This window comes from Passer montanus, unplaced genomic scaffold, assembly GCF_014805655.1.
Source record: "Passer montanus isolate IOZ18808 unplaced genomic scaffold, ASM1480565v1 scaffold1, whole genome shotgun sequence".
NCBI lineage: Eukaryota > Metazoa > Chordata > Aves > Passeriformes > Passeridae > Passer > Passer montanus.
This window is the reverse complement of record NW_024356504.1, coordinates 6,280,861-6,305,503: the sequence shown is the minus strand read 5'-3', so window position 1 is coordinate 6,305,503 and position 24,643 is coordinate 6,280,861. Positions and strand designations below refer to the sequence as shown.

Genomic DNA, 24,643 nt, shown 5'->3' with positions numbered 1-24,643 from the left:
GCAACAGTCAACTTTGTTTTGATACCATGAACGTTTCAGTAAGGAGAAGATAAATGCTTTATTGTCATATTCTATTCCCTGATGTATGTCAGATGGTTAGCAGAATAGATAATGTCCTTGGAGTGATCTGTTATTATCTCTTTGTTGCATTTCCAGCATGCCATTTCTCTGCTAGCCAGGAGGCACTAAAGGCAAAAGGAGCTGAAAACAAATACCAGTAACTGCAAACTGAGACAGGAACTGGATTTTTTAATCAGAGAAATAAAAACCCCAAAACTAAACTGATAAAATTTTAAAATTATTATTTAGAGAAGTACTTAGAAAAATTTCTTCAATCCTGAGGTGACCATCTTAGTCAATCCCTACTGTGAGAGATAGCTGACATGTTAACTTGGAAGACCTTTAAAAGAACTCAGATAAAATGTACTGTGTGGAACTGTTATGAACTATTAGATTTTTTTTTCAGTCTGGCACTGAAATGAAGTGGCACGATTTAAAGAGGCAATGTCTCAAATTTCTGCTGCAGATACCCACTTGAATTTGGGAGAAGCATTCAAAAACAGATGCAATGAAATTCCCTACAAGCAGCTCAGATATGATTGTGTGAATGGGGGAGTTAATCCTAGAAACATTTTTTTATCACTGTGCTTCTTCTCTTGGATACTTGTCATAGCAGTCTTCCTGCCTGAACGAGCTCATGGCAGAGAAAAAACACTGCTATTGCTAACCTCAAGCATCCTGAACAGATCCTGTCTGGAGGAGGTGCTAGAGCCTCTGTGGGGCACCACTGGTGCTGTGCCTCTTACCCATGGCAGAAACAACCTGGTTCTTCAGAAGCAGGAGGGCATAATAGAATATAAACAGCAAAATGACTGGCTGAGCTGGAAAATCAGAACACTTGTCTTTTCACAGTGTCAGTCTCCAGTGAAACTCCTAAAGGAGCCACATGATCTAGGTAGCATGAAAGGAAATTATATACAAGAAATACAAAATACATTTGTATTGGAGGACCAAACCAAGGCTGAACACTGACACTATTTAAGAATTCCCAAATATCATTGATTTTCAAAGGGGGCATAATTTCACCCACTGGCAAGAAGGGAGTTTAAGTGATACTGGAGGACTTGTTGCCCTTCTGTGGTAGGAACTTACAGAAACACCAGTAAATTGCTGCAATACTCTGTGAAAGCTCTGGTATTTACTCTGAAGACCACAATTTCTACTTAGAGAAATGCACATTCAAATCTAGGTATTTTCTGTTTAGACAGTGTGAAATGTGGCCACAGTTAATACTTAAACAGTACAGGGAGCCAAGTTCCCCCAGGTGCTCAGGAATGCACTGCAGTGGGAACTGAAGAAATGCAAGACTTGCTACAAAAGCTTTATAATTCCTTAAAAATTACACAGCAGAAAATATGATCAAGCATGAAGAAAAAAAAGATTAATTAATTTTGTGTAGAATCCACCAGTGTACAGAATAACTTGGATATTAGGAGAGAGGTTCACCTGATTTCTAGTGGTATTGTTTTTGTTTTAGTTTCAGTAACATGTACCCAATTAGAAAAAAATCCTCTAAAAATAGCGTTTTCTCTTTTTATTTTTAAAACATCGCTCTTGTATGACAAATAGTAATAAAGATCTATTTATAAAAAGGGATTAAAAATAGTTTGTAACTGACAACACACCAAGTGTCAAGTTTCAGTCTAGAAATATTCATGGCTAAGTTAAAATAACTTAAAAGGGAAGTTTTATAATATGAAATTGATGTAGTAATAAATATTCTTTAGTGTAATCCAAACTTTGATTAAATTCAAGGATTCAACCTGTATTGCAAATGCAGGGAAACCAATTAAGGAATTTATTAACAGTAGCAATAACTAAAAAAATTTGCCACATTTTATTTAATGAAAAGTCTTGTCACTGAATATATGAAAGAAATATAGCATATGTCACATAGTAAAAAACATTTCATTTAAAACAATACTACAGTAAGGGGATATCTTCTTTAAACATAATGCAAGTAAACAGAGGATTGTATTTCCCCATTTCTGAATTTACAAGAGAAAAAAAAATACATGGCTATAGACGATGGTGCAGTAAAATTTATTTTCACCAGAAAAGGAATGACCCATAACTCATGAGTGGCAGAGTCTCCAGTGAGTTATGGAGGTCATTCTTTCATGTGAGGAAATGAATTGCATTCATTATACCTTGCCCCACATCTATATGTTTTGTTATTAGCACACCAGATGGGATTTTAATTTGGTATTGCTTACTTGTTCATTTTTGTCCTTTGAAATAAGTATCAATGTGAACTGTGTTGGCAAAGGCACTGATAATGAAGCCTGGGTTGATCCTGCACTTTACTGTCACGTACTCCCTTAACCTGCAGGAGCAGCCTTGCTGCAGTGCTTGTCTTCAGAATTCTTGGGCATCTGAAATACAGAACTGTGGCTTGCAGAACTGGGCTTATGATTGCTCAGGAGAGAGAAAATACATACTTAGACATACAGGAACATGCTTCAGATATGCAAAAGGCTGAGTTTACCAGGAGTGAAACAACGGTTTAGTCTTTGTTGAATTTCTCTTGTTTGACTTGTTCAACACAGCTGAATTTTCCTTGTGCATTCAGTGGGAGTATGGTGGGGCCCTTAGAGGCTACTGCACTATAGGTTAGACATGACTGTACTATGGTAAATCCCTCCTGAAAATGTCCTAAAATAGAATTACTGGTTTCTATTTGTGGGGCTGTCTACATTGCTCACTATCATGGAGAATCAGAAATAAGGTGCAATAACTACAAAGCAATGCCTTCTGGCATGGCAGAGGAGGGCTCTGATAAGCCCTTCAAGGAGTTTTGTCTAAGAATTTTCTCCCTTTCACCAGTGAAAAAAGAAGGCACACGCTAACTTGGATGGTATCCCCAAGACAAATGCAGTAGGAGCAAGCCTTGGATTATTACTAATGTCAAGTCTCTCTTTTGTGTCTTTTTTTGCACAAATGAATCTTCCTGTATCTGGAAGGGAGAGCAGACCAAACAGATCACGCACTGAACTTATTCTGTTCCCAGCCAGAGCCAGAGCCAAGCGGGGTGGGATGTGCGGATGCTCCAGTGCTGCGGCCACTCACATCCAGCCCTGCACATGGAATTGCTCATTCTGTTTATTACCAGGAGCATGGGCAAGGAAATGAACAAAACTGACAGACAGTTGCACCCCTGTGCTGACTGCTAAAAGGATTCTGAAATTACGCCGTGAGAGCCACGGTCAGAGCATCTGTCGGCAGAGGAGGGCAGGGCCCTGCGCCCTCCCTGCCGGGATGGAGGTGCCCGCTCCCACGGGCAGAGCAGCGTGCCGCAAACCCGGCCTCGGAGCTCCACCTAGGGGTGTCACCGCTGGGGCTGGGGGCTCCCCGCCCCGGCAGCCTCCGGCACAAATTACTGTAATTCACACCCAGCGGCGCTGCCCGCCTTTGCCTGTATTCATCAGAGGAAAATGCTTTTCCTTTCTCTAAAACTGGGGGGAAAAAACCCCACGTCAAGTTTATAAAACCATAAAAACTACCAACACCCAGGCATTACCACCGAATTTCCTTAGAAAGCATCAGCAAGTGCCTGCTGAAACAATGTTCATTCTGCGCAGCTGAGCAGCCTCATGCCCACAGGAAGAGGTTCTCTTGGTGGATGTCTTCCTTTCCTTTGTCTCATGGTGCATGGTACAGCTTCACTATGCCTCCACCAACACTCACAGAAACACACCCACCCTGCTGGGACTGACCAAGCACTAGAATGACATCTTCACCTGCTAGGGGAAGTCAGAGTCTCTTTTTCTTGCCCAACATGCAAAGTTCTGGCATCCAGGACCCCTGAGTTTTTTGTTGGTACATTTACAAGAATGAACTAGCCAAAGATGGGTTATTTCCCACAGTGAGGTTGCTGTAGGGTAGGGAGAGAGAGCAGTATGCTTGTTCTAGTATGTTAGCAGTGGTGCTTTGAGCAGAATTTACTTTAAATTTCAGTAGAATTTACTTGTATGCTAAAAGGAGCTACAGGTACTGCTGTACATACATGCTAATAAAACCCCTAAGTGTTAACAATGTCCAGTGGAGACTCAAGATTCACTTAGATAACAACAAATCTTTTGAGGAAGTATCTTCTAAAACTGTTTAGATGAAGGTGGATAAGGAGTTAATAAATATCAACATAATAAATACTTTGGGATTCTAGTCCTTGGTTTTGTACTTCCCAATTAGGAGTTTGAAATAAATGTCAAATCAAAGAGTTCCAAAAGAAAAACATTTCATAAGATCAAGATCTGTAATAACAAGAGCACTCCAAGACAGCCATCTGTTTTCAGTCACTTTAATATGCCTATGATATCACTGTCACTAAAACACTATAAGGTTTTGCCAAATATGTGCTGCCTTGAGTTGAACAAATTCTGTCTGGTTTGCTATTGGAAATGAGTAGCATAATAATTAGAAAAGAAATTGAATGCTGGCAAATGCTAGCCAGGTTAGGCAGTGTGGCAGTAGAAGCTCTCTGTGTAGCTGGGTACTCACAGTTAGCATGGCAAACATCAGCTGGCAGACGTTGAAAGCGTGCCTCCAGTTGTGATACAAGACCATGCGATAGTTCTTCCGCACTGTCAAAAGCCACCTACACAGCGTCTGAAATTCAAAGTGCAATTTGTAGCAGGGCTACTAAATGTGTACAAATGGACAGAGCAGTGCCAAGACAAAAGCAGCAGATATGTGCGGCGCAGATGGTTACCTCGTAGTCAATTTTAAATTTCTGAACCATTCCAAGTTCCATGAACATCCGCAGGGCTGCAGTAATCATGGCATCCACATCGAGCGAGAAGTCATCAAAATGGATATCATCAATGCCAAGCTCTGACACCAGAGGGATGTTTGCTGCCTGGAAATGCCAAAGGGAAATTTCTGATTCAAAACTTCTGTCCTTTTTCCTTTTTTTCACTCTTACAAGAAACAAACTGTACATCAGTTCTGACCTGCCGATACATCCCCTGCTTGATTCAAATGCTGAGCAGTAAAAGTCTTCATCTGAGAAACACAAACACATCAAGCTAACAGAGTGTGGAAACAGTGGGAAGGAGAGGAACCTGGTATGAGCAGGAAATATGTTCACCATCCCAATTGGAGCCCTGATACAGCATTTAGACTGAAAGCTGACCACTTTACAGCCACTGCAGTAACACAATATATTCCAATGCAGATTACAATGCTGTAATGCAAGAAACATCTGGATAGCCAGAAGCTGGGAGTTTTAATTGCTACCATTTAGAAATGCAAAGTAAATATACTGCTCTGCAGAATTTCTTCATCCAAATGCCTTTTTAATCATAAGCATACAAGTGCCCTTTGCTTTACACTCTTCACTGCTCACACACAGAACCAGAAGAAGAGGAATACAAGAAATGTCTAGTAGAAGTACTCTCCAAAGTAAAATAATTTTCAACATGCTGATTTTATAGTGAGTCAATAAAACAACAGCAAAAGCCTTACATTTTGCATTGTCTGTATAACAGGAACTTCTCTTTGTAAGAGAGGAATTATCTGCTCTTGCAGACACAAACACAGGAATGCGTGCTGGCCTGGCTGATGTATTGAGTTGAGCACAGAGATGTGCTGTGGCTTGCTCAGTGGCAGCACCTGCATGAGCCAGGCAGAGGTGCTGACAAACCTCCCAGGCTTTTTGCACCTTCCTTACGCCCCTTGCTGCTCTTCTCTCTGGAGAGGGCAGGTGCAGGGGGTACATTTGCTGAAGGAGCAGCTGTCCCCTGGCTCCCGCAGTGAGAGGGTGATGGGTCGGATGGAATCCTCTCCAAGGGGCTGGATCCAGCCCACAGGCTGAGCTGGACAGTGCTGAATTAGTTAAAATCACATGGACACAGCTGCTGTGGAACATCCAGCTACACACTTGCATAAAATACCAGTTAGTTCAAGCAACTGTAATTTAAGTTCACCTTGACTGTTACATGTTCTATGGTTCTACTTTATGGTTTCCTTTTTGAAAACTTGTGTTTTGAAACACTGCATTCTAACTACAAATTACTGACAAGTAAAAATCTTCTTTTGGATGAAGACAAAGTGCCACCTCAATAATTACTTTATGCAATGCAGAGATCAAGCTGCTTTAGCTATACCACATACTTCTAGATGATCCCAGCAGGAGTTACACCTTAACATCCTTCAAGATCTGAAAAACTATATCTATAATTCCAGGATAAAAAAGAAAGAAATAAAATGTGGTTAGGTGTGAAGCAGGAATGCTGGCCCTGAAACTGTGCTGTCCAGACCTTCAGCAATCTTATAAAAATTGTGACTTTTTTGTCATTCATTTATTCTTCAAAGACTTGAGGGATAGTGGACATGCACATTAATATTGTCTATGAACACACTCACTGGATAGAAATAAGACTCTCAATATAATAGTTTTTTGGGGAAGAAACACATTCATACATCATACTCCTTACTGAAAAGCTTAAATAACAAGCTGAAACAGAAGCACTTGATTGTGAGTAGACCTTGAAATTGTTTATCAAACAATCTTTACGAACCTACTGCTGCATTTTCATTAACTTTGAAGTGGGATCTAATTAACATTTTCAGAATTTTTGGTCTCTTAAAGAAAAACGGATCTTTTCCTTGCTATTTTTTCTGGAAACCAACACTTTTATCAGCCTGTTGCAATTCAAGGTAGAACACTTGAAGCAGTTGCTCAACTAAAATTGTTTTTCCATTTGTCAAACAGTGGAGAAATAACAATATATTCCAAATCTATTACGAATTGAACAACGGGACATTAACAAAGCAAGTCAAAAACAATTTCTTCCCACGTCAGTCTGAAACTTTTAAATATTTATGAGGTTTTACATTCCTAAATTTAACAGGAGTGCCATAATCCAAAATAACTGCTGAATTAATAGCCAGGAGATAACATTTGTATAAAAGAACCATTTGCTTTACAACAGCAATAAAGGAAACAACAGAATTATGAGTGCAGAGCCTAATTTGAATAATGTTAAAAAAATGATATGTTGTGGGGCTGCAGCAATATTCTGGCTGCACCTGGCATTGACTATCCTCAGCTTCTTAGGCTAGAAATGCAAAAGTCCAGGGTTTAGAGGAGAACATTCATTAAAACTTCATATTTTAAAATTACAGATATATTAAAAAAAATTAATAACGCAGAATACTAAAACATATCCCTCCCTGAAATTTTGCAGTGCTGCAGGAAAAATTTCAGTGGATTTCTTAAAATAAACAGCAATAACAACACTCTCAGGAAAACAGAGAGGATGAAAGTACCATGACAGCAAAAGGAAGGGACAGGCAGTTAAAATTCAAGTTACAGTGACATTATTTTTTAAAGCACACAGTGATTTACAGTCCCTTAAAAGGTCATGGGTTTTTGAACATTTTGAAGTTTAATTTCCCTTAAAACAATTAAGAACACTTTACTCTAGAATATTTTTATCCTGTGAATCAAGCTCTTCGTATTCTTGGGGAAAATTCACAAGACTCTGTAGTGAACTTATGGTAAGTTAAAGCCAGATGTGCCTCCTCTGGTCACATTTCCATATGTCCAGTACTAACCCAAAAATTTGCCTTGAAGGGAATCTGGAATACAAGTTTGGCTGAACACATGGAAAGCAACTGGTCTTGCCTAATAAAATACAAACTCAGCAGTTGCCAGACTGGGAAAATACCATCAGTCGTAGGTAGCTCGAAAAAGAGGATGTCATGCCTCCAAACAAGAGCATAAGGATGAGATCTGTGGTTACTCCATACTCAGGTATCCATGAAATAGGGTGGAATAAATACAGGAACTTTGTACTCAGTTCCAATTGGAGACAAGATTCTCCTTTCCTCATGGCTCTTTGCTACCACTAAATTCTATCACAGCCTCCTCATTACTTGTGAACAGGTGAGAGACAAGGGACTGGTTGAGCCTTAGTTTCCAAGAGCTATCACAAAAGGCTATTAATGGCCCTCTTACTGCAAAATGTGGAACATCAAAGTGGCTTTCACCACACAGTCACAAGGCTGGCCACTAAAAAAGACATCCCATGGGAACAGAAAAATAACATTTTTGGTTCAGTATTAATAAGCCTTTGGGCTCCTATGGATGAAAAGCCTAAGAAGGAAAATGCTTACTAAATTATTTTGCACTAGCTCATCTAATAGCATATTCTTTACAATCTTCTGTATCAATATTTGATAATGTGATAAAATCAGCTGTAAAGAAACTGCCGAGTTCTTCCCAAAACATTCCTTCTTTATAAAATGTGCACTACCATGATAGCAGTCCAGCCAAACACAGAAAACACTGACATTATACTTTGCTGTGTCATCTTAAAATTTCTCTACTTCTGTTTTAGTACCTGTATGAATAAGACATCAGTGCATATTATGCAAGGAAAGTACTTTGAAACATACTGATAAGTATATTAGTGTGGCTTTGTTTAAGAAAAAGGCATATTCTGCCATTAGATATACTCAGCTTCCTTCCTATGTGTGCCAGAACTATTCTGTAACAGCAGCTTCCACTTACTGAATGCAGTCCACTTTTTGCATAGCCTTATTTACTGTGGCATGTGGAATGATCAGCAAGGCTTCCTCACCAGAAAATACTGCCTGACTGATGGAAGGAAGTAACAAGGAACTTGGTTATATTTGACACATATAAAGATTTCTCATGAAATATATATTCCAATGTAGCAAAAAAAAAAAAAAAAAAAAAAGTCTAAATGATGTGGTGTACATCTTAAATCCCAGGGGCACTGTTAGAGTCCAGAGTTCACACACTATTCGAATAGCAGGTCAGGATCTGACCTCATGCACACTCAAGTGAAACTGGACCTCCAAACAACATCACACACAGAGAAGAAATAAAATTGCCTTTTCAAGTATCTCTTCATCTCAAATATCTCTCAGAAGATTAGGATCTGAATAATCTGAAAGGATGGTCATCAAAAGCTCAAGAGAAAGTATCAAAGTGAAGAATATTTAAATGTGATGCCTTCATTATCTCTCACATAATCTTCTATGATTCCATGAAGCCATTTTGAAGACATCATTTTCTGATGGCAAAGATTTTTATTTGTGAAAGATTCTTTTCATATATAAAGGCCTCTAAAATACTTGCTTATATTTATAGCTGCAGGCAAGCCTCTTTTAAAATGTATCTTTATAGTCAGTTATTAACAGCAGTGGACAGATTTTGTACTTCTTCACAGACATGGAAGACCAAAGCCTGTTATATCCCAGTCTGACACATTTACTCTCTCCAAGAGAGAAAGAATCAAATGTTGCAGCTCCAGCATGTTTAATGCCCAGAGCAAACTGGCTTTTAAAGGCCTCCATCTGTTACTGGAGACTGTGGATAGCAACTCTTTGCCCTTCACAATGCTGTGTTAGAACCTCTTTTCAAACAACCAACTGAAGCAGAGGCATGACAGTGGCATTACAAGGGAATTTTACAATATTTACAGTAAAGGGGAGTGGGTAGGAAATGACTGATGTGTATTTTCCTCTTGATTTTGATTTAATAACATTTTAAACATGATTATCACAGGAGCATTGCTCTGCCTTCAGTAGTGAAATCACACAGAAACACAGCCTTGTTTAGTTCGGAGAGAACTTTTGAGACCAGCCAGTCCTACGCCCCTGCCCTAAGGAAACCTCAGGCTGCCATACAAACACACTTTGCAGCTGTCAGCTCTACCAGACTCCTTAAATGTTCCAGTCTCTGTGAATGTCTTATATCTGAACAGTTGTTGGATGAAAGGCAGGGTGGAACAGGATTTGTGTATTTTATACCTCCTCAGAGTTACAGATACAACACAGATAAACAGAGAGTTGCATTTGTTAGATCAAAAGCCCAAACTCTGCCCCAAGTCCCACAGTAGGTGTCTGAGCCCTTTGCTAGAAAAGGTCATTCCTTGATTTAGTCAAAGTTTTAGATCTGTAAACCAAGAATAATGCATTACATGCATCCAGCTTCAAAACCTGAAACATGTATATGTATGTAGTGCAACTGCTCCACGTTCAAATGGCAAACTAACAGTTTAACATGTACTTTAGACATGAAATGTAGAACAAAGTTGCATTTAAACCTGTTTCAAAAAGTTGTGTTTGACCATTTACCAAATGCAACTACTGCTTAGTATGATGCTGGTATTTCTTTTAATTAAAAGAGAAACTTCACAGCATTAAGAAGCTATTTAGACTGCTTCTATCAGAACAAGAAAAGTAGACATTAAGCAATATATAGCTATCAAGTATAGCATTTAGGATTTTCTTTTATTATCATGCACTGTGGACTTAGGACAAAACTATCGTATTTACTTTCTACTTTGGGGATCAAACTGTATGTGCCTGAGGAAAGGATTTGTGTTCTTATAATTTTCATTTTAAAAGGGCAAGGGAAGGTATGTCATTACAGCGTTAAACATACTATTTCCAAAGCTAGCCTCAGAATTATAGCTAAAAACCAGAAAGCATTTTGAATATTTCTGATCAGTCAATCAATCCTATCTGAACATACTGCTTTCTGAAAATCAAAAAGAAAGAATACATTTCAGAAATAAAAATGACATATAAAATTTTGTTACGAAGTACAATAGGCACAAAAACCATTATTTGATGTTACTAAAAATCAATCCTTGATGCTAGAGTTGTTTCCTAGTACACAGAAACAAAATATATGGCAGCCAATAAAAGGAACAAGAAATTTTGATTTTAAAAGAACAGAGGCATAAAATAAAAAAAATTAATGGTCTAGGCATCTATTATTCTTAAGGCCAAAGTCCATAACCACAGCAGCCTAGGACTGGAGTTTTACAGGGCATGCACATTGGACACAATGATCTCCCAAGGCGCGCTGGGGAGTGTTCACGTCCTTTTGGCTGATGGTGATTAGGAAAGAACCAGTGTGTCACATACTGCAGGCTAGCAACTGTCGAGTTTTTATGGCCATCAGTGCAGATGAGAAGTTTGTACAAAAGGGTCTATTCAGTCTCTGTTTCAGAATTTCAAACAAACACAAGCAGCAAACCTAGGGCAACTATTTCTCTACACTACAAAAGTGTCAGGCTGCCATTTCCCACAAAGCTTTTCTTGGTTTTGGTGGCAAAAAGTCAGCTTTGTTACTCCCATGAAGAGCAGAATGGGTAATGTGGACTTGCCCTCCCCCTTATGCCTGTAAATTTGGGAGGGTGAGAAAAGTGGGACACAACATAGCCTTTTCCTACCCAGAAAGTGGAGGAAAAGTTCTATCTCCTTCCTTGAAGAGTCAGAAGAGGAAAACATGATTAAGGAGCAGGGACAGGTTTCTTCTCATGGTAGACATAATGTGAAGGCATAGTGGGGAGCTCACACATTTGGTGAAAAGAGGCCAAACTGTGCTCTGCAACTCTCAGTTGGGCACAGTGGAAGAGAGCATGTGAAAAAAGTGAAGGGATTGCCAAGATCAGATACTGAAAAAAACCCCAAAGCCAGAACCTCAGAAATCCCACCAGAGCCACAATGTGCACTGGTATCACACTATTTTTGTGATCCAGCACACTGCAGCAGCTCTCTGAACCAAAGCCAACATGCAGGACCACCAGTCCCGTGTCACCCTGGGGCCATGGTGGTGCTGCAGGCGCACAATGGCACTGGATGGGATTTCCTGGGAGCCACTGAAATTTTCTTTCCGAGCAGCTGTGACAAATCAGGCTGGCAGTGCAGTGACGGGTGGGGAAAGTTATGCAAATGTATGAGTGGGTTACTGCTCCACTGGGGAGAAAGTCCTATTTCAGACCTGCTAGAGTGACAGCTATAGCAGAATACTGTCAGGTGGACAATAAATAATATTGACAACACCTTCAACCTCACAACATACGTTTACAGGAATTCTGCAGAGAACATTTCCGTGATTCTCCGGAAAGTATGTTCTTGTCTTTTTGTCCTTTCTTTTGGTCAAGTTCTGATTACAGGTTTAAAAGAAATCCAGCCATCCTATTCTGAACCCATAAATCACTCTCTAGGAGCACTGAGGACTGTCCAAAGGAGCTTTCTCCCCAAACCAGAGGTTCATCTCACTACAGCTTCACAAGCCAAGGCTTGTCCCATGTGAGGCTTCTGCAGAGCAGGCTGAATTGAGCCCAGCTCCTCTCCCCAGAGCAGAATGTACATCCTCCACAGCCCCCTTCATCCACAAAGCCCCTCAGCAGAGAAAGCCTAAGCACCCTGCACTGCAGCACGGCCTCTGGTTTATACACAACTCACAGCCACAGCATCACAAGCTTTTTGACGAAACCCAAAATGTGCAGATCACATTCTTTCAACAAAAAAAAAATAATAGGCACTTAAATATTATATTTATTTAGCTCCTTATTTACTACTAGCTTTATAATTCTTCTCAAAACAAAGGTTGCTTTCATATATCACTTCTTTGAGGTAAAAGGCTGCAATACTGACATAAACACTTGTTTCTTGACAGTCATATTTTGAATACCTGTATATATATTTTGCTGCTTTTATCTTTTCTTTTATCTTCCTCACAGCAACAGGTTTCCTCCAGGGAAGGTAGAGGTAGCACAAGTAGGTACTGGAATCAGCTTAACAGTAGAGTTTATGAAGGCCATCCATAGAAATGGATTTTTTGGTTATTTTTGGGGTGGGGTTTTTGTGTGCCCTGAACTGGTTGCAGGCACAGAACACACACAGCTGTGTGGCAGCAGAGAAAGCAGGGGTAGGTGAGTTAGGCAGGCTATTGTAGGCACAGGCAGATTATGATGGGGGTGTGTGTGCTGTAGTCTATTTCTCATACATGTAAAGGGTTTGCAGTTTAAATTTGAAAGACTAAACCCACAGAACTACTGACACCATTTCTCTTGGAAGCTGTTATTTACTCTGCCAGGGGTTTTGCTCAGACTAAACCAATAGCAGACACCCAGAGCAGCCAATGAAATAGTGTAATAAATATCCTATACAAGATTACAATTACAAATATTTTTGTAGCAATGTAGCATTTTTGTAGCATTTAGATAATGTTTTGCTTGGATGACCCAGGTCCATTCATCCCAAATTGATCTAGAAAACAAGTGTGCATCCAGAGAATTCTTTTATTTCAAATAATGCCAGATCCTAAGTTAATACTGCATAGAAGCATGGTCACTTACACGCTCATGTGTGGGACAGCCCTTTCAGCACAGCCTCATTCTCACCAGCTGATGGAGGAATGGAAAAAAAAAATTGCAGGATATAACATGGCTGAACCTGTAAGGATATATCCCTCCAGTTTTTCAGTGACATGTGCAAGAAAGGCATGCTGCCTTGTGCTGAGAACATATTCTGCCAAATGCACACACACAAACATTATGATGGTGTGAAATTGCACTGGCATTAAATTTTTGCAGGATTTTACGGCTGAACAGAAATGCTGCTTGGCGACCAGCCTTAAAGTGGAGCAAGGATGGCACCCAGTGGCCAAACAGATTCATCTCAGAAAAGCATCTCCCATTCTTCACTTTGGAGAGTTTTACTTATAACAAGGTTCTAGCTCTAATATCAACTTGTTGGAAATGTCGAAAGCTTTTAAAGGACACTGCCTTCTTCCTTTGGGGAACATTTAAGTTTCTCGCTGTAAAATATTTTTTAAAAAAGCTTGTAGAAATATTGCCATTAATAATTTAAAATCAACACGAGCAAGCATTTATGACAAGCAACTGCTTGCAGCTGGAACACTGTACAGAGGCAGAAATAAAGAAAAATATTTTTTCCATTTGTAGGGTATATGCTAAGGAAAAAAAAATTCCTGTTTTTAAATTCAGTACAACTAAGTTTTTAATTTTAAAATTAATGTTGATAATATGAATTCTTTAATTTAAAAATTAATATTGATAATATCAATGACAACTAGGAAGTTTCTATTTCTATCTATATAAATTTTGGTGCAAAGCACCTCTAGTTTTTAACCAGAAAGTTCCTACGTATAGTTCTGGGCGACAGAAGAAATCAAACACAGATAAATTAAAAACAATTTAAAATGTGTATTATAATGCCATTTTTATAGATTTCTTTGAAAATTTCTTTCTTCCATGAGATAAAATAACCACTGCAGTGGTCTTTCTGGAGCAGTTGGGAATGCAGGTCTTGGAAGAGTGAGCTGTCACATACAGAGCCAGCCCAGGGGATGTCTTATCAGTTGTGTGGGGAATAATTTGCTCCTTGTTGGTGGCAAGAGAACCATGATAAAGTCACACTGAAGAACTCCTAAATTACCATCTTTCACTCAAGCACCTCAGATTTTTAAATTATGCTGGCCCACTTCCAGTGCATGAGTCTTGCTAGATAAATTGTTCTTCCTGTTTGAAAATATTTCCAAATCGAAATTCCTAAGTCTGTCACTGACTGAAGGACACTACTTTATTATTTGACAAGTGTTAATATTTTTTCTTTTTTTAATCATCCATCAGGTACCCCTGTGGCTTGAATGGCAGTTTAAATGTATTCCATGCCTTCTCATTTTTGCATGGTTGCTGGCTAAATAGTGTGGCAATGCTGAATTCTGTTTATTCCTTGATGTTTTCCATCTGACAAGGGATTCTTATGGAGCATGATGACCGATCAGATTGAAGGACAGACAACAGGTCTGTTGGGTAAAAAATCATTTCATCTTCACTTGGGAGCAATGTTTTGTTCCAACAATTGCTTTTTCTAACTTGTTTTTCTATGTATTATCAAGACCTGGACCAACTGGGGTTTTGTGTATGGAAACAAATGCAAGAAACACATGATCTCCCATGTGAATAACAAAAATCCAGTATCTGAGAGCACTATAGTAGCAGCATGCTTTTTTTAGTATGGACAACTTAATAATCCTAAGTGTTTTACTACTTCTCTGCTGAAAATGTCTGTTGGTTAAGTATCACTGTATTACTGTGCATAATTACTAAGAACCTGAAAAACAGCCACTATTAAAGGCAGTAAGTCAGTAATATTTTTCAACTACTTGGAATGTTTTTATTTTAGTACCGTAAATATTAGAGTATAGCAGAAATAATTAGGGTTATCTAGATCAACTGAAATCTATTTCAGCTTTCGAGAAGAAGGCTTTTTAAAGCAACTAGTACAAAGACTGTTTTGATCATGCACATATTTTAATTATCTGTTATTTTAATTTATTAAAGTTTATTACCTTTTAAGGTATTTAATGAGAAGATTTAAGCTTTGGTCTAAGTACGAAGTAACTGATCTTGGAAGCAGTCATTTATTATTTAATATTTCTAGTTACTGTGTGTCTTTACTCTGCAGTTAGAATATAAATGTTGATTTTTCACTTTCTTTTTAAATCATAGCCCTTAAGATCCCTTCTTTTTAACCTACAGTGTAAGTATATCCAAAGATTATCTGCATAGCATAAACATGCTGGAATAAATATATTTTGGTTTTGCATATTAAAAACATTCAACAAAAGTTCCTTATTGACTTCTGCAATGACCTTGCCCTGAAGCAATCCAGACCAGAATCTATTCCTTGCTGAAAGAAGCCTATCCCTTTTAGAATTCATTTAATGACTTGTGCTAAACTCATAAATTAACAGAAAAAGTTGTCTGGGCATGGGTATATGATTAAATTGTGGGCTTTATCTAGCTTCTAGGCCCCAGGCTTCTTTCTTAACTTGGCCTTAACTCTCCTAAATCATATACAGTTTTTCTTCAAGAGAAAGATTTATTTTAAAACAGGATTTACTTATCCCCTACACTAGAAAATAAACTAGTTTTGTGCAGGCTTATCATATAAATGCAATACAGTTGCATCATACAAATTTGTTGCAGTCCTAAAGCAGAATTGTTGAAACCATTCACAGATGTTCTAATATTTCTGTGCCCTCTTTGCAAATGCGAAGCAGTGCCCTGCCCTGCTCAGATGATTTGGCAACAGAGGACAAGGAACTTGCCCAGTTAGACTGCAAATGTTCAGAGGGAGGATCTGTCCTCACAACCACTGCAGCCTCCCTTGACCCCCTCCAGAGCCAGCAGGCAGGGCTGGCTGCACCTAAGAGGGCAGCTCAGTGCTTGAGCCTCACCAGGCTAAAGTACTCGTTGTTTATAATTTTCAGTGTATGCAATGTGTTCTTGACTTCTTGTTTCCATGACAACTGAAGACATGGGCACATGTCAAAGCGTACTAAATAATGTAATACAAAGAAGACCTTGGTTTGATGAACTATGAAACTCTTAACACAGTGCTTTAGTTGCTGTCTTACGTGGGCAGTGGATATGGAAAAACAGAGAAATAAACTGTATTTTACATCTTGTGATCATGTACCTTTCTCAAAAGAGGAAAAGGGAACACAATTCAATATTAACACTTAAGCCCTGGTTACCCTCAAGTTTTTCTTTAGTTTTTTTCCTATTGTTGGTATTCTCAGTGAAACCTGAGCAGCTGGAATAGCACTAGGGAAAAGCTCAGTGCCAGCAAGCACCCCGCAGTGACAGCCAAAGGGAAGTGAGTGTGAGCAGCTTTGGAGCCAATCTGGCAAATCCTGCAGTGTGTGAAGAGCTTCGTGTTTCCCCACACACGAAGGGAAACATAGGGTACCAAACTGATTGCACTGCAGTGCCATAAAAAAGCAGCATTGCTTAACCCCCCATATTCTATGGCAATATTTCATACATGGTCCAAAACAAAGGCAGATTGACTTTCTGAAGTGTAATTACTGAGGAAGACTATGAAGTAATTACTATAAACGATGAAAATTTATTTAATTACAAGCTTATAAAAGTAATTAAAGTAATTCTAAATTGAAAGATGACATCACAGTAGAGAATAACATAGCCAAGGAATGCTTTCCCTATTGTTTCAAATACTGAATTTAAAACCAGTACAAAAATTTTGTTTATTCTCATTGTGCTGCCCATCATTGTACATTTAAGGGTACATAAGGCATGAATAACAAATGCTAAATCATACATAACTCGCTGCAAGTATCAAATTCACATAGATCTGTCATCTTTCGTGGATTCAGCCATTTACATTGTCATATACAGTAGCAGTCTTAAAAGTTTCTTTTTGGTTCAACTCTTCTCATCATTCTGTAGTTAAAAGAGTGTTTTTAAGAAAGACACAAAAGCCTCCCTATGTGAAAGTAGATCTTAAATAGCCACACCTCAGGCAACAAAACAGAGAAATGCAGAAATTGTTATTCATGCTACATTTTAATTGAAGATTCTGTAAAGCAGGTGATACATTATTTTCCATTGTTTATCTCTCCTGTGTGCTGTTTGACCTAAAAAAGGGAATCTCTCCCAAGGCTATAAATAATGCATCACAGTCATTAAATATTGATCTGGCTTATGCCATTGACAGCTGCGCAATTAGGCTTGCTTCTTAAAAATAGCTTCTTGTACATTTCCCATAATAGGACAGCGTTTACATATTCTCTTTGGAAACTACACTGGTGAAATTTAAAGGTGCTGTGTGTTTGTGGGGCTGCTTGCCAAGTCACAGGACTTGTTCATTACTGTCTCATAAATCAGTAACTTGTGCTATAAATATCCTGTCCTGAACACAATTCTCCGTTCTTTACTCATGTATCTATATTTGTCTAACACATAACTATATTTAGGCTTGCAGCACCTGAACTTCAGGAAGAAAAAACCTGGCACAGGTTTGCTATAGAATGCCATGGGATAGCTTCAATCTCAGATTAATCAGATCTCAAGTGCCTTGTCTATTCCAATGACGCCAATGTTTATAGCACTAGCACTAGTACACAACAGAAATGACAGAATAGTCTTTTAAGTCTAAAGTACAAGGGAGAAGTAAGTTGCCACAGTTTTAAAAATCATAGCTATTTCTAACTTCTTGAAAATAAAATTAATATTGATATGGATATGATTCAGTGGTGCATTGCTTTAGCTTATCCTGCCAAAATTCAGTTTGAATTTAGCACAGTTATGTAGATGCAAGAGAGGAGAAGCATTGTGATAAACCAGGCTGAAGACTTCAGACATTCTCAGAAAAATCTGAACTCAAGGTGATGGGTTTTTTTGTTTTACTTACAAATGCCCATGAAAAGTAAAGTTTAGTTTTTCTTCTAGAAGAATGGCATCAGAAATCACAGTAATGTGGCACATATCAGAAAACCTAAAAAAATATGCAGTTTGTGTGAATTTAACAGTATATTTAATTTACATATTTTTTGAAGCCATCATAATCTAAACCTGAAAATTAAAAAAAAATCTAAAAGTATTTAGTATCCAATTGTATGGCATGGTCCATTTTCATACACTCATGTTTTATTGTTCCATACTGTGAACTTCCCCTGTATTTTTCCAGCTCCACATTTTTTCCCAGATAAACATCTGGAGTAAGGTTTGATATCTTAAGGGTTTCTTATTAAGGTGGTGTTTTCTTCATTAATTCTTAGATGGGATTACAAGAAACAGAAATAAATGTTATTTATTTTACAGAACCTGGTCACAGTGATTATGCTTAATTATTAAAAAGATAGGTATATTTGTGAATTTGTGTGTTTGTCAATTCATCCACTAACAGTAAGAAAGTACTGATGAAATTTCAAGTAAAAAAATCAACTTTAGCTACTCTTGCTGGGCTTTCTATAATGCAATAAAATAATCCACTGGCAAAAGCCTGAGGGAAAATAAACTTTAGGAACACTTGCAGTTTTTCACTTCTTATCAGAATATTCTCAAGTTCCTGAGCAAATAAAAATTAATGGAAAAACATTTTACAAAAACTATAAAAAATGAGATTACAAAGAGGGAAAGAAAATCTTGTACTACAAGAGTATGTAATTATTTCCAAGATTCTGGGGTCCAGTTACAGTACGTTTGGGATAATATGTTGAGAAGTTGTCAACTCCAATGTATTGTCACTCCAAAGTCATTAATTACTGTGGGTGTTGTGTCAGTCAGGAGCCATTGGTGATCTCCTGGCATCACTCTCATTTCGATGTTCCTGTCATGTGTGTGTGTCTCTGCTCTGACTGAACCAGGACATCGGGTAAATCGTAACAGACGTTTGCTCTGACACCTGCCAATAAATCACCACAGACAGAGGGGACACATTTAGCCCCAAACACCCCCAGAGGGAGGGATGGTTTATTAGCCAGTCAAGTCTAGAAGATGATCCTAATATAACAAAGGGTTTATACAGAACATAATGATATAACAAACAGAGGAAAGAGCAGTGATTTCAGGGCAGGGTGCCTTGGGAGACCTCAGCAGGGAGGCCAGCTGTAAGCAGGGAGATGGGAGCAACTTCATCCCACAGATGGATGGCCCTCTCTGGGATGAGCCCTGTGTCACAGGCCAAGACTTGCTGGTTGTCTCTGGGCTTTTGTTCTTTTGTTTTGTTTACATCCAGTGGTGCAAAAGCATTAACAAATACTACTTGAGAGTAATTTTGTCAGGAATTGAAGGTGAGACGACTGGATATAGACATAGAAAAGGGACAATGTTTCTGAAAAAAATATCCTAACTTACTTTAGGTATAGCTTGGTTATGTTCCTTATTTTCTCATCTATATTCTTTATAAGACATGTGTCTTTTGGAATAATATATTTTGGAATTATTAATGAATAAATGCTTTTCATTTCCTTTTACTTTATTAGTCATTAAATGGATAGTTGCATGCCTTCAAGGTAAATGGATAAGGAAAAGACATTTCTTATTTGAAGACTGGTCTATCTATTAATGAAATCACCTGGGAAAACAAGTAGAATAGCTTCTCATCACATGAATATCTGAGTCCAAAGAGTAACATAGCAAGCTATTATTTCAACTACAGAGGCTGTGAAGGAGAGTTGTCTTTCAATGGCTGACAGAAATCAAGTATAGCCCTCTTGTACATACAAAGATACTGGTGGAATCCTGAGAGTCATAGAAACTATATTACAAATGTGTATTCTAAGGTAAAAGGAAATACAAAAGCAAAAAGAAAATTGATGGTTCTTTACCCCTTTCTTCCCTCTTTCTCAACAGTGTTCAGTTCTTTTATGCCAAACACTAAATACAACTTACTGCACACAGAAAAGTACTTCCTGTAGTGTTAGATGATCTTCAAGCATGCTGATCCCATCAATACATCAGTAATCTCATTTTCAGCATACACAAGAGTGGGTAATCGTACCAGTAACTACAGTGGAGGGAGAATATTATACCCTTACCACCAGGTATCCATACAGATACCAGGCACAGCCATCATCTGGGCAATAATCTACAAACTTATTAACTAGCAGGAGCTGCCCTTCTGTAGCCGCTGCACCCTTCCTCAGCCCAGATCACTCAGCAGGACCAGCTCTATGCCAGCCATGTGTTCCCCCTTTCACCACAGGCATCCCCGTGGTGCAGAAAGCAGGTTACAGCCTGACAGCCAAGTGTCAAAATAACCACCCAACAGCTATTTTTCAGCTAGACAGACGCCAGAACTCCAGAGCAGAGAGTGCCATCAATGTGGAGTCACAGCAGTGCAGATCTTGTTCCCAGACCTCACTACAGTCTCTGATGCACTGTGTGTCCAGGAAACCAACAGTGATACCCACCATGGGAGCCTCCCATGGGAGCTTTGAGGAGCCCTCTACCAGCATTGCCTCCTCAGAGCCAAGGGAAGCATCACCAAATTTCCCAAGTAGGAAAACACAAACAGTCTATCACAAAAGCAGCACTTGAATGCTAGAAGTGATGAAAGATCAAGGGCACTGTTCCCCCCACTTGCTAGCCCATGGCAAGGCAGGATTCAGTGAGAACATGTAATTATTGGTCCCTACCAATGCTACACTCAGAACACATCACTTTCACATTCTGCCAAGGGCACTCACAGGAGTTAGAGATCCCTCACCTTCCTGTCCCTCCTTCTGAGCCTATGCACAATCTGGATAGTGAATGCTCCGCTTTTTTTAGGACAGCTTTCATGCTATAAGCATGAAAAGTCTCGAGTTCCTTTCTTTTTCTCTAGTGTCCCTCTCATCTCTTATGTGGTATGACTTCCCTGTGATGGTTTCTGCTGAGGAGGCCACCAAACCCACACTGACATGCAGTAGCTGGTGCTGGGACAATGAGACTCCTCTCCTGTGCACTGCAGCTCTTTATCCTCTGAAATAAACTTTCCATCTTCTCTGCTTAACAGCCTTACATGTAATATACCCATTGTAAATAATTTTTAATTAATATTTTCTGCTTGTGATGTGAAACTTCTCTCAGATAATCTAGACAAATATTAATTTACAGTTATAGTTTCAGAAATGAGTATATCAAAAACTTAAATCTCACCTTGAATTTATCAACTTCTGCCTTCGAACACGTTGCATGATAAGACAACACCTGCCCCAGAACAAAAGATAAAAATTTGTCAAGTGGCAATATCAGGGCTCTGTACTGCAGTCTAATCAGTTATGTTTAAAGCAAAATTTATATTAGAGTTTGTGTGATAATTCTGTTCTGATTGACAGCATGTAATAGCTAATTAGAGGTTATCAGGCATACATTTGGCAGTTATACTGCAGGGAATTTTATAAGGTATAATGAACAGTAATTTAATATTATAAGGATTCCTACATTGTTCTCCTGAAGTTCTACAATCAAAAGAGAAAGAATTTAATGTAAAAATAACAGTAGATTTATGGATTTTTAATAATGCCTTTTCCTATACTGAAAAGCTTTAATGCGTATACTAGTGGCACATCGCTGCATCCAAATATCAGCACCCCTGTGCTGTGTCTGACATTCTCTTCAATACCATTCTGCAGAGAGCAGCATCAAATAAAATGTACAAAGTACTGCACACCTGCTCTTGTCACCTCCTAGTATGCATCCATTTATATGTAGTACATTCTATCCTTGTGGGTTGATTCTAACTCTGAACAAGCACTGCAGAAGGTGCAAGAGCCATCCTGTGTTTTGGACCCACCATGGTCTGGCTGTGCATGGGAGAGCTGCTGGTCCATGAGGGAGCTCCCAGAGCCAGAGCACTCCCAGCAAGGACAGTCCTTCCCCACACTGGAACACCTGACCTGCTGATGTGCTAAAGATTTGATACAGGCTTCTCACTTGGAAATAATTTTCATCTGTGAATGTCTCTGTTATTCATACAAACACCTAAACTGTGTCTCACAGGGCGTTGATTTGCAACACCTTGTGGCAGTAAGTCCCAAGACATTTTTACTCTTAGCAGTTTTAGAGACGCCACCTTTTACAGTAACAGGAATTCATTCCTGCACTATAAAAGAATAAACAAAAACCATAAACTCATTTGTTCTGTACATCATGTCCTTTCTCAAATAGTATCTATTTTTCTGTCTGACCATACTGCAACTTCTCTCAGAAACTGGTAGGATTAGTCAAATTATATCTTATGCTCTGACAGATTACATTTATCAAAATTCTCCTTCATCTGTATTCTTATACCTCTCTAGATTTTAACAGTCTTCCTTAGTATTTATTATTCTAATCTTTAAATAAACTTGCAAATTTTGTGTTCTTAGTATAAAAAAGTATTTATCCTGGCTTTAAATCATGGCAAAATTTCCTATCATGTATTTATGTTTTGCTCTTCTATTTATTATTCAATCTTATCAGAATACTATATGAAAACCTGTATCAGTATATATGGATAAGAATCTTATTATGATGTATAACAAATTCATTTCTTTTACATCTGATATCAATGTAATTTTTGAAGTGCCATTCATTGCCATTATAGCTAAATACATAAATACTAATGAAGTATTCTATTAGTCAAAATCCACAGTCCTTCATCTCATACCATTATAGTGTTCAGTATTTTTCTCCTGTGTCTTACATCACTTTATGCAAATATTATCAAGAGCTGTTTCCCATTTATAGAAAGAATTACTCTTAATTGAAGATTAATGGCAATTTATCAAATCTATACTCTACATGTAAGCTATATGGTTATTAGTCTTTTTTTAGATCAAAGAAATAAACTGTATTTTAAACAAAAAAAATTTAATTTTCTTTTATTTCAGTAGCAAATAAACTTCTATGTGAAGTTCCATCCCTATATATCTGTGTGTGACATCTAGCACTGCTTGCTTTTCTTGCCAGGAGCAGTACTCATTTTTACGTCTCATAATCGCACAAATACCTGGGACATATGGAGACTTATTCATGACTACGACATATAAAGTACAAGGAATCTTGCAGGAGGCCTAAAAAGGTGAGCTTTTAATTTTTCCTTCTACATGGGTAGATATACACAAATAGTAAAGAAAGCTGCTTATGCTTAGAATTTCTAACACCAACAGTTTTACTGACTTTGGAAAGCCTTAATAGGCCTGTGTGCAGCACAGGATGCAACACCACTGTGCAGATTAATATCTCAAACCCTAAAGCAAAGAAAAAGAAAGCCTCTTTATAGTAGTTTAGTTGAGTTTGATTTTTCTTTTAATAGAAAGAATTTCATATCTCATTCAGGCAACAACCAATGTTGTTTTGGTGGTTCTTGTAATGGTGAGTACTGGAGAAACTCAAAGGAATTACACAGGTAAAGATGCACACATCAGGGAAAACTAGATTATTTTCTTCTCTTATCACATGTGAAATTTAAAACAATACAAATATCTTAGTGATGTTACCCTTTCCTCAGAGCAATGTTTTAAGATTAATCAGTCTTGCATAATGCTTTTTTCGAAAGATCTGAAATTTCATTCAAACTGCTCTTAATTATTATTGTGGCAGGAATAATGTAAATTTGTAAAGCTATCCTGAAAACTCCTGCCTTTTTTCTCACCAAGATTATTTTTAATATGATAATGTTTAAAATCTCCAGATATATAATAGACCACAGTGCTACCTTGTTGAATTTCATTAGAGAAGTTTAAATAATCATTGTTTTTAAAAATACAGTGGGCTTCTTTACATGTGATGGTTAGGAGCAAGAAAAAATGTACACATACGTCAAGAGCCACAGACTGTTTTGCCCAGGATTTCTTCACTTGGTCATACATAATTGTGTTGTTGATACCCAGGCCACAAAAAATAACAAAAGCCTAAAATTTAAAAAGAGAGAAAAGAGTCAATTATGAATCAGTTATAATACAAGCACGAAGATAAACACTGACTTAATCATTAAAAGAAATTGCATGGAAATATTAGGAATAATCATGTTTAAACAGGGTATTTTAAGAATGCAGGTGAGTCACTGGCCTCTAGATGAGAGATTAGATGCCAGAAACTTGTTTTAATTAGGATGCTAACTTCTAAGTGAGGATTTCTGAGAATTAATGTCAAACACAAATATAGACAAGATATTCTCCCCCCATCCCTGGAGTGGACTGAAGCAGATTATAAATGCTACTGGAAAAGTATCTTAATGCTGAACTGAATGCCTCTTACTTCAAACAGTCGCTGGTCAGCATCGTCAAAGGATTTCCCATCAAGCCTGTTCAACACTTGAGCTACCCCTTTAGAAAGAGTTAATAAGAATTATAATCTTCATTCATTAATGCACAATGCAGAATGTTTTATTCATTGGTAAAATGTAAACCACATTTTTCAAACTGAAAAGCAAAATGCAAATATTTATTCTGAAAATAATTAGACACAGATGTGCAATAATTTGATTGTTTTGATACTAGTACTTT

General features: G+C 38.1%; 1 protein-coding gene across 1 annotated transcript in view; it reads right to left on the bottom strand.

Annotated features, from left to right (window-relative positions):
- PDE11A (phosphodiesterase 11A) overlaps nt 1-24,643 on the bottom strand; it is a 107,870-nt gene that overhangs the window by 29,961 nt on the left and 53,266 nt on the right. The window contains exons 8-12 of the mRNA XM_039699397.1: nt 24,396-24,463; nt 23,957-24,049; nt 21,312-21,362; nt 4,772-4,918; nt 4,561-4,668 (exon numbers count right to left, since the gene is read on the bottom strand). Coding sequence (XP_039555331.1) covers nt 4,561-4,668; nt 4,772-4,918; nt 21,312-21,362; nt 23,957-24,049; nt 24,396-24,463 — 467 coding nt within the window. The remainder of the gene's footprint in view (nt 1-4,560; nt 4,669-4,771; nt 4,919-21,311; nt 21,363-23,956; nt 24,050-24,395; nt 24,464-24,643) is intronic.